Raw genomic sequence first — 13718 nt, forward strand, 5'->3', positions numbered from 1 at the left:
TGAGTCAAACAAGGTTAAGTGACTTATTCAGCATCACATAGCTAGTAAGTATCTGAGACCGGATTTGAATTTATGAACTGAAGTCAAGTTTTCCTGACCCTATCCACTGTGCCACCTAGCTGCCCATGTGACAACTGTAGGACCAGCTTAACTAGCTTCCGATAGCCTGTTTGAAACTTAAAGCCTTTCATAAAGCCCCTTCTACACCTTTCCAGTTTTCATGTACCTTACGCCTCACCTTGACACATTCTATGATCCAGCTATACTGTCTACCTGAGGTTCCTTGAACACAACACTCCATTGCTTAACTCTCTGATTTTTCACTGGGTATTCCCAGTGGCTAGAATTTTCTCTCTCCACAACCCCCAACTCTCAGCTTCCTTGGCTTTCTTTAAGACCCAGATGGAATCCTACTTTCTGCAAGAGGCCTTTTCTAGCACTTTCTACCATCAGTGCCTTTCCTCTGGGATAACCCTCTACCTACTCTGAACCTGAAATTCATCACTTGGGGTGATGAGCCTCTCTGCACTTAGCAAGGCTGGTCCTCCTTGGATGGCTGACACACTCTCCTTTAACAAGCCTATACCTGAAGGCTTCTCAGTTTATTGATTAGACTGCTGCACTAGTGAATACTTATATAATCTGTTAGCATAATTTTACAGAGCTCAGGGTAACCTTCACAGTTCCATGTACAATGAGGTTTCAGGAGGGGGCCAGTGGATGATAATTATATGTAACCATAATATGATAACCCAATCATGTTATTATTATTATTATAAAATATTGAGTTATAATTATGACTCCCTGAAAAACCACAATAATAATGGGGTTTTTTTTGCCTTTCTTTGTATACCCTAGTGCTTTGTATTAGGGCTCAGAGTCAGTATTTAACAAATGCTAGTTGGCTGACTGACAGAAAGACATTCCACCATGGATGTGGGCCAGTCTCAGGGAAAGCTGTTCCTGGGATTCCCTAGCCCTAACACTCACCCGGATCCTCCTCATGGTGGCCACAATCTCCATGCGACTGTTAGGTCTGGGCACATCCAAACTCCCAATGTACTAAAAGAAGGAGACAAGAAGGAAACTGGTCATTAAAAAGGGGAAGAGGAAAAAGAACGGACAGAAAGGGGAAGCTACAACTCCAATAGTTGTAACTTATCTTCAGTTCTCCCACCAAAAGAAGAAAAACAGTGTTGGCACTCTCAGCAAGTGATTGAGATGGAAGAAGCTCTTTTGTATGGCTTTTCATTGGAAGGATCTCCAAGTTCTCTTAAGGTACCCAAGCCAATTACAGCTGACAAATTAGATTGATATTGGGCTTTCAATGAGTCAACTTTTGGCAAAGGCTACTGCAATCATCACTTGAATAAATAGAGGTATTAAGTTCAGGGCAAGGGAAGTAATAATTTTGCTTTGTTCTGTCCTGGTCAGGAAGCATCTGGAGTTTTATGTTCAGTTCTGGGTGCTACATTATAGAAGGGCAATGAAAAGCTAAGAAGAAGGAGATTAGGATGGGGAGGTCTCTTTACAATCTAGAATCTCAAAGTTGGAAGGAACCTTAGAGGCTATTTAGTCTGATTTCTCATCCAGAACAGGAATCTCCTCTTCAGATACCCCTAATGTCCCATTAGGAGTTAGAATAGGTTTTCTTAACCTTTTTTTGTGGCATGGACTCCTTCTTAGAATAATGTTTTTAGAAGGAAATGCTGAATTTCAGTTAGAGGTTAATGAAAATAAATATGTAATTGTTTCCCCATCCAAGATAATAGACCCTCTAAAATCTATCCACAGACCTTTTGGGGAGTCCATGGATTGTAGAACCTTTATTTCCAACATTCCTGTTTTACAGATGAAATTATCTCTAACTTCAAATTCATTCATTCAACAAACATTTACTAAATAATATGATAAATGGTGCTAGGTACCATGATAGGCGCTCGGAATACAAAGACAAAAAAAGGAAACCATGTCTGCCCTCAAGGAGCTCATGTCCTTATTTGAGAGGAAATATCATATGCATAAATATGTGGATAGAAGATAGATACAAAGTAATTTTGAGGGTCAAGGTAATGCTAGCATGTGGGTAATCAGGATAACAGAAAAGACCTCATGGAAGAGGTGGTTCTAGAGCTGAATCTTGAAAGAAGCTAGAGATTTTCAGAATGAAAGATAAGGGGGTAGTGCACTCCAGGCACAGAGGACAGTCTACTCAAACATATGGATATGGACATGGACTGCACTGTATGAGGAGCAGAAACTGGGTCAGTTTGAGGGGAATGTAAAGTGAGTAGAGGGGAGCATTGTACATTAGGTCTGGAGAGGAAGGTTGGAACAAGATTGTGAAAGACCTTAAATACTAAACAAGAAAACTTGCATTTTATTTGAAAGGTCATGATGTGAAGAGTTATTTGATTTATTCAGTGGGCAGCACTAAGAGCAGTGGAATAGACTTTATGGGTAGGCAGATTTTACCTCAATCGAAGAGCTCCTCATTGAGAGCTGTCCAACAGCAGAACAGGCTATTGGTGAAGTAGAAGAGAGGATTTTAGAGTTGGAGGGGAACTTAGAGATGGTCTAGTTCAACACCTCTTCCCCCTTTATTATAAGTGATGAAACTGAGGTCCAGACAACAGAGGTCCTTGCTCAAGGTTGTATAGGTAGCAAAAGTGGCAGAGTTGAGATTTGAACCCATATCTGCTTATTCCAAATCCACATGGTGCTGTCTCCTGTCCCTGAGAGTATCTAGGCAGAAGCTGGCACATCTATCAGGGATGTCAGAGAGGAAATTCCAGCAGCCAGGAGGACACCAGGCTTTTGATGAGGATTGAAGCCTGTGACCAACAAGGATCAGTTGGAGGAATTAATGATGTTTAATCTAGAGAATAGAAGATTTAGGGGTGGGGGGTGGGGACATAACTTCAAGTACATGAAGGGTTGTCCTACAAAGGAGGGATTTGTTTTGTTCTTCTAAGACCCAAAAGGACAAACTAGGGAAAATGGGTGGAAGATATAAGAAGGCAGATTTTGTATCAAAATAAGAACTCCCTAATGATCAGACATGTCCAACAGAGGAATGTATTCTTTTGGGAGGGGTTGAGTTTCCCAACAGTGTTCAAATGGAGTGCAGATAGCTGACCACTTGTCAGGAACCTTGGAGGGGATTTAAGTTTAAACACAGATTGAACGAGATGACCTTTGAAGACCCTTCAAGCTGTGAGGGCTATATTCTTCAATTAAATAGCTATTGAGGAGCACCTACTAGGTGTAATGACCTATTATTGATTCTCCAAAGGAGACAAAGATCATCATAAAAGCATAGATTTAGAAATGGAAGTGAGCTTAGAAGATATCTGGTCCAAATCCCTCATTTTACAGATGGAGAAACTGAGGGCCAGAGAGGTCGAATGTTTTGCCTATAAGTATCAGAGGAGGGGTTGGAACCCAGGTCTCTCATCCAGTATTCTTTTAACTAGATCAGTCTGCCTCCCCATCCCTGGGAGTATCCATTCAGAGAGATTTACCTTTCAGGGATGTCTTAGAGAAAGTTGTTGCAATAGGAAGGGGACCAAGATTATGAGGGGGCTAGAGACTATAACATAAGTGGATTAGTTAAAGGGAGCAGACAAATTCTTGCTTTCAAGTAGCTCACAGCCTAGTTGAATAGACAACAGTAACACACATGAAAATAAATGAATATAAGAGCTAAATAATTTGGATAGGAATATTTAGAGATGTCATGAAACAGTAGGATGTGAAGACTCTAGTGGGGGGACTTACATTAAGCGCTAAGGAAATTGAGAGAGGAAAGCTCATTCTAGCCTGTGGCTGCCAGTCTTCTGGCCAAACTAGTCTATTTGTGTTTCTGCATATACAATATTCTATTCCTCATCTTTGGCCTTGCATACAGTGTTGTCCTCAACTCCTCCGGCCCCTTGTCAAGAATGCATATATCCTCTTTGCTTCAGCCTCTCAGAATCGCTAGGTCTCTTCAAACCTCAGCTCAAGTACTACATTCTACATGAGGCCTTTTCCTGACCCTCCCCTCCAACCTTCCCAAATTACTTTATATTTACTGTATTTTGTACATACTTATGTAGGTACATGTTGGTTCTCCCAATAGAATGTAAGCTCCTTGGGGGCAAAGACTACTTCTTTTTTTTTCTTTGTATCTCCAGTGCCTAGCACAGTATCTGGAAAAGAGTAAATACTTAACAAATACTTGCTAATTAATTTCTGGATAATGTTGGGCTTGACCTGGGGTATCTTCCACAATGATGTGTGTGTGTGTGTAGGGGGGATTTGAAAAAGAAGGAAGTATTTCCAGGGCAGTTAAAATCAGAAAGGTCTAATATATTACAAAATATTCATAGTAGCACTTTTTATGGTAATAAAGAACTAGAAATGAAGTAGGTAACCATAATTAGGAAATACCTAAACAAATTTTGGTCTGTGTATGTAATGGAATATTATTGTATAGTAAGAAATGAATGTGAAGGATTCAGAGAAACATGGGAAGATTTGTCTGAACTGACACATGGTGAAAAACATGGAAGTAAAAGAACATATAACACAATAACCAATAGTGCAAGTGAAAAGATCAAAAAAGAAGTCAAACTATGAGTAACTGAAAAACCAACAATGGTCCTAAAGGAAAAAAAAATGAAACACTTCCCTCCTCTCAAGGTAGAGATAGGGGAGATGATGAAGGTAGAAGACCTTGTCAAACATGGACAATATATTAGTTATTTTTGTTTAATTGTATTTCTTTTGTGCAAGGGAGAGATACATTTTTGTGGGTGAGAGTGGGGACATATTTAGAAATGGCTATGACATAAAAACAAAATGTATTAATAAAACTTAAAATTTTTAATTAAAAAAGATTAATTTTAAAAATTAATTAAAAATAAAAACATAAAAAATAAATAATTAAAAAAAAAGAAGCAGAGAGATGGGTGCACCGGGCTGGGAAAACTCTACTGCCACTGCCATGACCTTGAACAGGTCCCTTTCTTTTCTCTGAAACTCATGTTCTTTCTCTGTCAAGTGTAAGTGTGGGGCAAAGGCCCTTTTCTGTTTTCACATTTTCTGGGACTAAGATCAAAGGACAGATGGTAAGTGGACCTGTTTGGTAGATGCTGAGTTTAAGTAGGAATGTGGCAAGAGACAAGGTTGAAAAGTCAGTTGGAAAGAGAGGCTGTGGAAAGCCTTGAATGCCAGGTAGAAGAGATCAGTTATTTTCCCAAGATCATCATTGAATTCTGCTTCTGAAGCTTCAGGTTTTGAGCCTCCCTTTAACCCAATCACCTCTTATCTTCTATAACAAATCCCCCTTCCAGCTAGGCCCTGGGGTCATAATGTGCAAAAAAAAAAAAAAGGAGTTAACATTCTTGTAGTGTACATGATTCATTAAAGGTGAAATGAACATCAGATCTCAGAATATTAGAGTTGGATAAGATATGGGACAATTTAGTTCAAGTACTCATTTTATAGATGACAAAACTGAGGCCCAGGGAAGTAATAACATCATAGAACCTAGAGAGCCAGAAGGGACTCTTATCATTTACAACTCCTTTGCCTGAGATCACACATGAAGTTATTAGCAGCTGAACAATTCTTGAAGCCAAGCTCAACTTACCCAAGGTAGGCTCCTTCCCAAATTGTATGCATTAAGGTGATAATTATAATCTTTTTTATTAACCAAAAGCTATTTGGGGGGCAACCCAGTTTACTCTAAACCAAATGTAATACTTATGACCTTTTGGAGTTTTCTTCTTAGCTCTCATGCTTATTTGTGGCTGCTCAATTAATTGGGAAAACTCCACCTGCTAAGTCTGACCTACTTAAAATGAGTCAGACACCTGGTAAATACCTGATATTTGAGTCAAGCACTCAAATCTGAGCACTTAACTTCTTGTTCTGTCCAAACAAGAAAAAGGTCAGGCTGGTGGCAATGCTTAGAAGCAAGAGAGAGAGCCCTCTGGTGCTCAGAGACAGCCCCTCTGAACAGTTCCCAGGAGAACCCTGAAAAAAAAAGGGACACCACTGATGGGATATTCTTGTGGTTCCAAGGTCACTTCCTTCTTGCTAGGAAATTCAGCCCACCCCTCCAGGGAAAGTCTACCCACCATTCAAGCTCCAGCTCTTCTTTGAAGCCTCTTAATCACTCCCTCTAGCTTTCCCTGGTTGGCATCCATTAGAGCTGGAAGGGACCTTGGAACATAGAATGTTAGGAAACAGACTATGTACAGATAAACAGAACCTTCCAGCTCATCTAGTCCAAATCTCTCGCTTTACAGAAGTGACAACTCTGGCTCAGAGAGGTTACATTGCAAGTTAATGGCAGTACCCAGACTAAAATATACATCTTCAAACTCCTAGTGCAGTGAGATTTATGAAGCACTTTTGTTACAGTGACTCTGAGATAAGCAGTTTAGCTATAATTATCCCCATTTTGCAGATGAAGAAATTGAGGTTCAGAGAAATGTAGTGACTTGCCCGTAATCACAGAGTTGACATGAGAGTCTGGGTCCTCTTATTCCCAAACCGATGCTTTTTTTCCATTACACCCTATGCCTCTTTCTATATGACTATTCCAGTTCATAGTGATCTGAGGTGTAGAGCAGATCAGAGTTGGACTGCATGGCCTTTAACATGCTTTCCAACTCTAAATCCTATAACAACCTAGCCTTCTGCTTCTCTTTTTCTGGACCTCAATTTCCTCATCTGTAAAATAAGGGTGCTGAATCTCTAGAGTCCCATTGACCGCTAACATTCTAGCTTACATAATTGCACTTGTCCCTTTTTTTTCTCATTTGTTAGTCATAAGCACCTCCACTAGGGAGAAGTAATTCAAGATGTCAAGGATCTGTGATTTTATTAGCATGAAATTTTCTCCATTAAGAGATTCAACCTTTCTATAACTTAGTGGATAAGTCTTAGAGGATTTTCTGATGTTCAGAAAAGTTGTGACCTATCCACAGTCACACAGCTAGTAAACGCCAATGACTTTGAACCAGAATTTTCCTGATTCCAAAACCCAGCTGCACCATGATAACTCTCTAGAAGATAAAAGAAGCAAAATCTCAAGCCAGTTTTGCTGGGAGAAAGTTGGAACAATCACTTGAAATAATCGGTTGACTTCATTTATCCATGTTGGATTTTGTCTCCTGGAACTTCCTTCAGCCCATTGAGAAACATACATACACCCAAATCCCAAATCCTCCTTTACTGAGAATGCACAAAGATGTGACATTCATTTAGGATTGTCTGCAGTATGGCAGTGACCATGCCAACTGGCCTTAATTGACACCATATCCCAGAACAGAGGACAGGAAAGACGAGCTGGCTGGTGACAGGTGGACTGGAGAAGAGGAAGAGTACCAGTCAGGGTCTAGCGCAAAAGAGGACATGTTGCTATGGAGTAGCTGAGAGGGAATAGAAAGATCAAGAAGGTGAGATATTTCAACAATGTTAGAGCTTCAAGGGACATCAGAACACTGTGTCAGAACTGGAATGGGCTTTGGAAATGATCTTAGGAGTTCAATTTCCCACTCAATCTAGCAAATAGAAAATAAGAAAGAGAATGGAAAATGAAACCCATAGTGGTAGTTGGGGAGCAGAGGGACAGAAAACAAATATGTGTGGGAGTGGTGGTGGAAAGGAAAAGGGACAGAAGAAGTAAGGGACCCAGAAAACCAGGATAGTGGCAGGGAATGATCCCTGTGGACCTTGGAAGCAAATACCATTCTCTCTATGCCTCAGTTTTCTTATCTGTAAAATAAGACAAGATGACCTGAAAGGTCAGTTTTGACTGTAACGTTTCCACATTCCAGGGTCTCTTTCTCACCGTGGACATTCTGTCTGAGCCTTTGCCGCCTCTGACATTGAGTTCTAAGATCTGTCTGGCTTTGCCATTCAAGGCACGCCCCAACGCCTTACCTTGGCCTGGAACTGGATCCCGTGCTGGAAGGCTTCTTCGCTGTGCAGCGGGAGCCGTGAATCGCAACCCTCATCTACCAGGTTGTATCTGTTCTTCACGGGCATGGCCGTTTCAGGTCCCGGGGTGCCGAGGTGCCCAGCCCCTGCTCCCGTGGGACGGATGTGGCGGCGCTCTCAGCAGCGGAGCTGTGGCCCTCTTGTCCACCAGCCAGATCCCCGTGGTCTCCCGCACCCTCACACGTCGCCAGTCTCCTCTGATGCCCAGAGCATCTCCACCTACTGGATCAATCACCGGCCTGCCCGATCCCGATCCCAGTCTGTCTCCCAGTCCCGGGGGATCGGGGAAATGGGGCTTTCTAGGGGTGCGGAGGCCTTTTGCTGGGCCCGGCACCCGGAGGGGTGAGGTTCGTAGTCTCCCGCCTCCCGCCTCCTCAGCCTGCTGGGTTTGAATGAGATCCTCAGCCCCCTACACCCCCCAGCCGCTTAGCCGGCCCTCCCCGCGCAGCCGCTGCCCCATTGGCCCAAAGTTGCCTCACGTGGGACCCGGAGGCTGACGGTACCGCCTCCCTCCCTCGTTAATGTGCGGGGCTGAGCACCTGCTAGCCTCCAGCCTTCCAACACTCCCCTACCCCACACTACCCTCTCCGCGCCCCACCAGGAGGTCCGCCCCAGCCTGGTAGAGAGGCCTGTTTCCTGGCTCTTGGATTGTGCCGCGCTTCTAGATTAGAGCTAAGAACGGTGAGAAGAGGATAGGAGAACTGGAGGTCCAAGACAAAGACTATTAACAAACGGAGAGGCAGATTTCTGCTCAGTGTAGTGAACATTTTCTAACAATGGAAGCATCTCCCATGTAATGGGCTGCCTTGTGAGATAGGGAGCGCCTCGTCCTTCCTGGAGTTCAAGCAGAGGCTAGGTGACCACCCATTAAAAACGCTGTAGAGTGGAGTCCCAAATGAAGTAGGTGACAAGAGATGAAATTTAGTGTTCTAGTTTGTGTTCTAACGACCCTTCCAACTTTAACATTCTGTATTCTTCCAGCTCTAAAGTTCTATGTTCTGAATTTTCTTCTAGTTCTAAGATTCTATTCTAAAGTCTCTTCCAAGTCTAACATTTTAGAATTCTACGAATATTTACCTGGCAAAGTCAGCAAATAATCCCCGCTTCCCCCATTTTAACCTTAGCGATGCTGATTTCAGCCGGTTTTTCCAGCTTTATTCATACTCTTTATTCCGGCCAACTGGCCTTCTATCAATCAACAATCATTCATTAAGCACCTACTGTGTGCCAGGCATTTTGCTAGGTGTTGGGAATACAAATACAAAGAATGAAACAAGAACTATTCTTATCAAGTTTGTATTACAGCCCAACCCTCAAAGCCATAAGTCAAGGAAACCACCTTTTGGAGAGGGGTCTCGCGATCCCCACCCTCTGCCACTTGTTGGAAAGCTAGCTGAGTTGAACGGCACTTTCCAACACCTCTAGCTAGTGACCAACTATCAGTAGGAAGGTGTTTCATTCAGCCTTTTCCTCCTTAGCAGCCAGAGATGATGAAAATCTGGAAAGGAAAGTTCTTAATACTAAAGTCCTGGGCACTGTCAAATGGTTAAGTATTAGAAGCAAATACGATTTTGTCAGTGAAAATGTTATTAAAGAGGATGTATTGCCATGTGTTTCACTGCTCTACGTAAGGACTACGGAACTTTTCCATCAGACTTGCTGCTGAAATCTGTTGCATGTATTATCTCCCCCATTAGAATGTAAGCTCCTTGAGAGCAAGGACAGTTTCTGCTTTTCTATTTCTATCCCCAGAGCTTACCGAAGTGCTTGGCATATAGTAAGTATTTAATAAATGATTTTTCATCCATTCATTTTAAAGGGAGAGACAAATATATAAGTATGCAAATATCTTTTACTAAGAGACTGGACCTCTAAGGGCCATTTAAGCATCTGATCCCTGCCTTGTCTAGAAAGGGCTACCTCTAAAATTTGTCCAGATCCCAGTCAAATTTCCTTATGCACTGAGGGGATTTGGATTCCATCAGGCTGAATGATTCAGGAAAGCTTAATTCCTCACTTGAGGGATGAGGCAGGTGGCTTCCAGTCTTCAACTGAATGTCTCTGATTGTGGTGGAGAGAACTCCATATGGTCAAAGAAAACTGTATGGAATTAAGCTTTCCTTCTGAGAAGGGAGGGATGATTGTTCTTTTCCTTTCCCATCTTCCTCCCACCCCTTTGTTGTTTCGGGTTGAGGAAGGCATTTTTTGGGATACCAAAACAGGAGATGACTTATTAGAACTTTGTTAAATGATATTGATATGTTAAAACTATGTCACCATGTATTTTAAGCAAGGTGTTAGATACTAGATTTGATTATGAAACGGGCCATATAGGCTTTTTTTTTTGAGAATCATTAGGATAAGGCACTAGAGAAGGCATTCAAAAAGGGAAGGGAAAGGAAATAAGTGTTTGTATAGTGCTTACTATGTGTCAGGCACTGCACTGAACACAATAGATAGAATGTTGGGCCTGGAGTCAGGAATAGCTGAGTTCAAATCTGGCCTCAGACACTTACTAGCATTGTAACTCTGTGCAAGTCACTTAACCTCTGTTTGCTTCAATTTCCTCAATTGTAAATTAAGGATAATAACAGCCCCTAACTTGCAGAATTGTGAGGATCAAATGAAATAAAAAGGATAATACAAAACCTTTCCAAGTCACTAAGGAGCTAGCCATGTTTTGAGACTACAGACTGCCAAATTCCCTCTGGTAGATTTGTTGAGGATAGCAAATATTAAAATTGGGCAGAGAGTGTAATGGTAGGGATCAGTCTAGACAACAATTACCCTACTCTGCTTAAAGTAAGTGACTAGGTTCAAACACAACTTAGTTGTTCACTAGATATGAACAAGACCTGGACACCTGGACATCCATCAATCAACTATAGGCTTCAGACAAAATATAAAAAGCCCTTGATCAACCTAGATGTCTTTAGAAGCCATTAGATGAAATATATTAATGTTATACAGAAAATCTGTGTTGATTGGTTAAGTGATTTGGTCATGCCCTGTGAGGCTTGCAAAGCAAGACAAAACAAAAAGTGAACTAGTTCCAATTAGACAATTCTAGTATCTTCCAGAATAAAAGCAAAAGAGCGCCAAGCTCCTATGAAGAAGTTGCTTGTGTAGGAGAAGAGAGCCTCAGATTTGGTCTCAGGCTCAGTCTTCCCCAGTGTTCCATCCCCCAGCCAGAGGAGGAAATGGTGAACTTTGGAGGACCAGATAATTTAGATTTTTTTTTTCACCAGTATCCTAACATCATACCTGGGACAGCAGTGGCTGGTAGCAGTATCTACATTTGGAGCTGAAGATAGATTGGATTTGATATGGAAAGGCAGATTCAAGGCTCTACAATGAACTCAGCAGAACAGCTACCCTATACTTAGGAGGAACAGCTTGAGGACTCCAACAAAAGGACTTCTGGGTAGGAGCTTTACACATGTTCTCTTTAAGCTTCAGCTCATTTTACCCTGGACACTGTATGTACTGGTGGGAAAGTATATCAAAGACTTTAAGAGGAATGTTTTGTACTAACTATTCTTACTATAGCACTTCAGTAAAAACCCCTGACTAAAGGCTAATTAAGTCTGGCTGACTAATTGATATCAACTGATAGTCATGAAGTAGAGTACACTAGTCGGGGCTCATGAACTATAGTATTATAGTTTACTGCCAGCCTCTCAGAGCTACACTTAGAACACTGAGTGGAGATGTAGGAATCAGGCTTTGGAGACTCCGTCTTTCAATACCACTGGAGTTTGGGAGGATAACTCCAGAGCATGCGATATAAGTATGTGCAAAATAAATAACAAGATAATAAATACAATTAAATACAAAGTAGTTTGGAAGAGAGAGTACTAGTAGTTAAAGGTTTAAAAGGCTTCATGCAGATGATGGTGCTTGACCTGAATCTTGAGGGAAAAGAAGAATTCTGTGAGGTAGTGGTGAAGAGGGTGTACATAATAGAGGACAGCTGGCACAAAGGGAAGAGAGATAGTGTGCATATATAAAAGACAAAGATATGGCTGTTTGGCTAGATCACAGAGTACAGGAGGGGGAGTAATGTATAATAAAACATGAAGGATAGATTGGGGCCAGGTTGTAAGATTTTAAAATCTATACAGAGGAATTTGTAGCTTGTCTGAGAGGCAATGGGGAGCCATTAGAGCTGATTGAATAGGGGAGTGGCATAATCAGATTTGAACTTAAGGAAAATCACTTTGGCAGTATTGTGAAGGATAAACAGGAATATGGGTCTTTACAATATTCTATCTCCTATCTCACTGCTTTTGGAGCACATTCCTAGAGGGATTCCTTAACCCTCTTATCCCCTGTTTCCTTCAAAGCTCAGTTCAAAAGCCATTTTCTACATAAAGCATCCCCTCAGTGTCTCATCTAGAAAATTACTTTGTATTTGTCTTATATCTTTTTTATATCTACTTTTATGCATACATGTTGTCTCTCCCAGTATGTATAATGTAAGTTCCTTAAGTCCAGGCACTATTTTACTTATGTTGTTTGTGAAATTTTTGTTACTCATTCCTCCCCTTCACACATATTATGGTCTAGCCAACCCGAACTTCTTACTGTTCCTTACACAGCACATAGTATTCCACTTCCCATTTCCATGCATTTGCTAGCTGTACCCCATGCCCAGAATGCACTCCCTCCTCACCTCTGCCCCTTAGAGTCTCTAGTTTCTTTCAAGACTCAAGCATCACCTTCTATATGAACACTTTCATGATATCCCTAGCTGCTAATATCTCCCCTCTACAAAATTATCTTGTATTTCTGTTATATACACTTCTATAGGTATATGTTATCCCCCCATCCCCCTCCTATTAAATTTTAAGCTCAAGAACAGAGAATGTTTCACTTTTTATTTGCATCTCCATTGACTAACACAATACTTGGCACATAATGGGTATTTAAAAAATGCTTGTTGATTAAAACATAATTTTCTTTGAGAGGTAATCATTGCAGCCTATCTAGAATAGGCTAAATTACATTTGGGTTGTTTAGAGTCAGGTTAGAGTTGAGCACTCACCACAAAAATTATTTCTGCTCAGTTAGGACACAATCTAAAAACATCAACAAATTTTGTTTCACCTCCTCCCCTTCCTCCCAAGCATGTTTGCCCTTTTATTTGTAAAGCAAATCAAGTTGGGAGGATTTGGATCCTTATTTATGGCACTGAAAACATGTTAAATATTTTTTCCCTTTATCAGAGGTGTCAGACATGTGGCCTGTGGGCTGCCTGTACCCTATAACACTTCTGAGTATGATTTGAACCAGATTAAAATGTAATTCCTATCCAATTTTAATGTGTTGGTGTAGTAATAAAAAAAAAGAAATACATAAACATGGTTTTTCTAAGGAAATTTGTGGTCTACAGGGATCCTTATTTATGGTTTAATGACCATTGTTCCTACTTTAGCTTGCCATTATTGCCCTTTATGACCAAGGAATTAAGTTCCCTTTCAGCCTTAAAATTCTATGAATCTATGAAGACACACATCAAGTTTGAAAACTCAGGACTATTTGAATAATGGCCCCCGACTCTATGCCTGCTGTGTTTAAGTACCTATTTCTCCCAGATCTTTTTCTGTTGTCAGTCAATCAACCATATCAGCCCAGATGCTTAAAGGCAGCCATCTAATGTTCTTAATTTCCGCATGAAAAATGCCAAACTTGTTTCTTCTTTTACAAATGACATGCTT

General features: G+C 41.1%; 1 protein-coding gene across 1 annotated transcript in view; it reads right to left on the bottom strand.

Moving 5' to 3' along the window:
* The window catches only part of LOC110194979 (carboxyl-terminal PDZ ligand of neuronal nitric oxide synthase protein-like), a 34713-nt gene extending 26360 nt beyond the window's left edge, over positions 1-8353 (bottom strand). Inside the window, exons 1-2 of the mRNA XM_020967607.2 lie at positions 7942-8353; positions 991-1062 (exon numbers count right to left, since the gene is read on the bottom strand). Of these exons, the coding sequence (XP_020823266.1) occupies positions 991-1062; positions 7942-8046 (177 nt within the window). The 5' untranslated portion in view covers positions 8047-8353. The remainder of the gene's footprint in view (positions 1-990; positions 1063-7941) is intronic.
* Positions 8354-13718: the final 5365 nt, after the last annotated feature.

Source organism: Phascolarctos cinereus, unplaced genomic scaffold (assembly GCF_003287225.1).
Source record: "Phascolarctos cinereus isolate Bilbo 61053 unplaced genomic scaffold, phaCin_HiC Scaffold_2;HRSCAF=192, whole genome shotgun sequence".
Lineage (NCBI taxonomy): Eukaryota > Metazoa > Chordata > Mammalia > Diprotodontia > Phascolarctidae > Phascolarctos > Phascolarctos cinereus.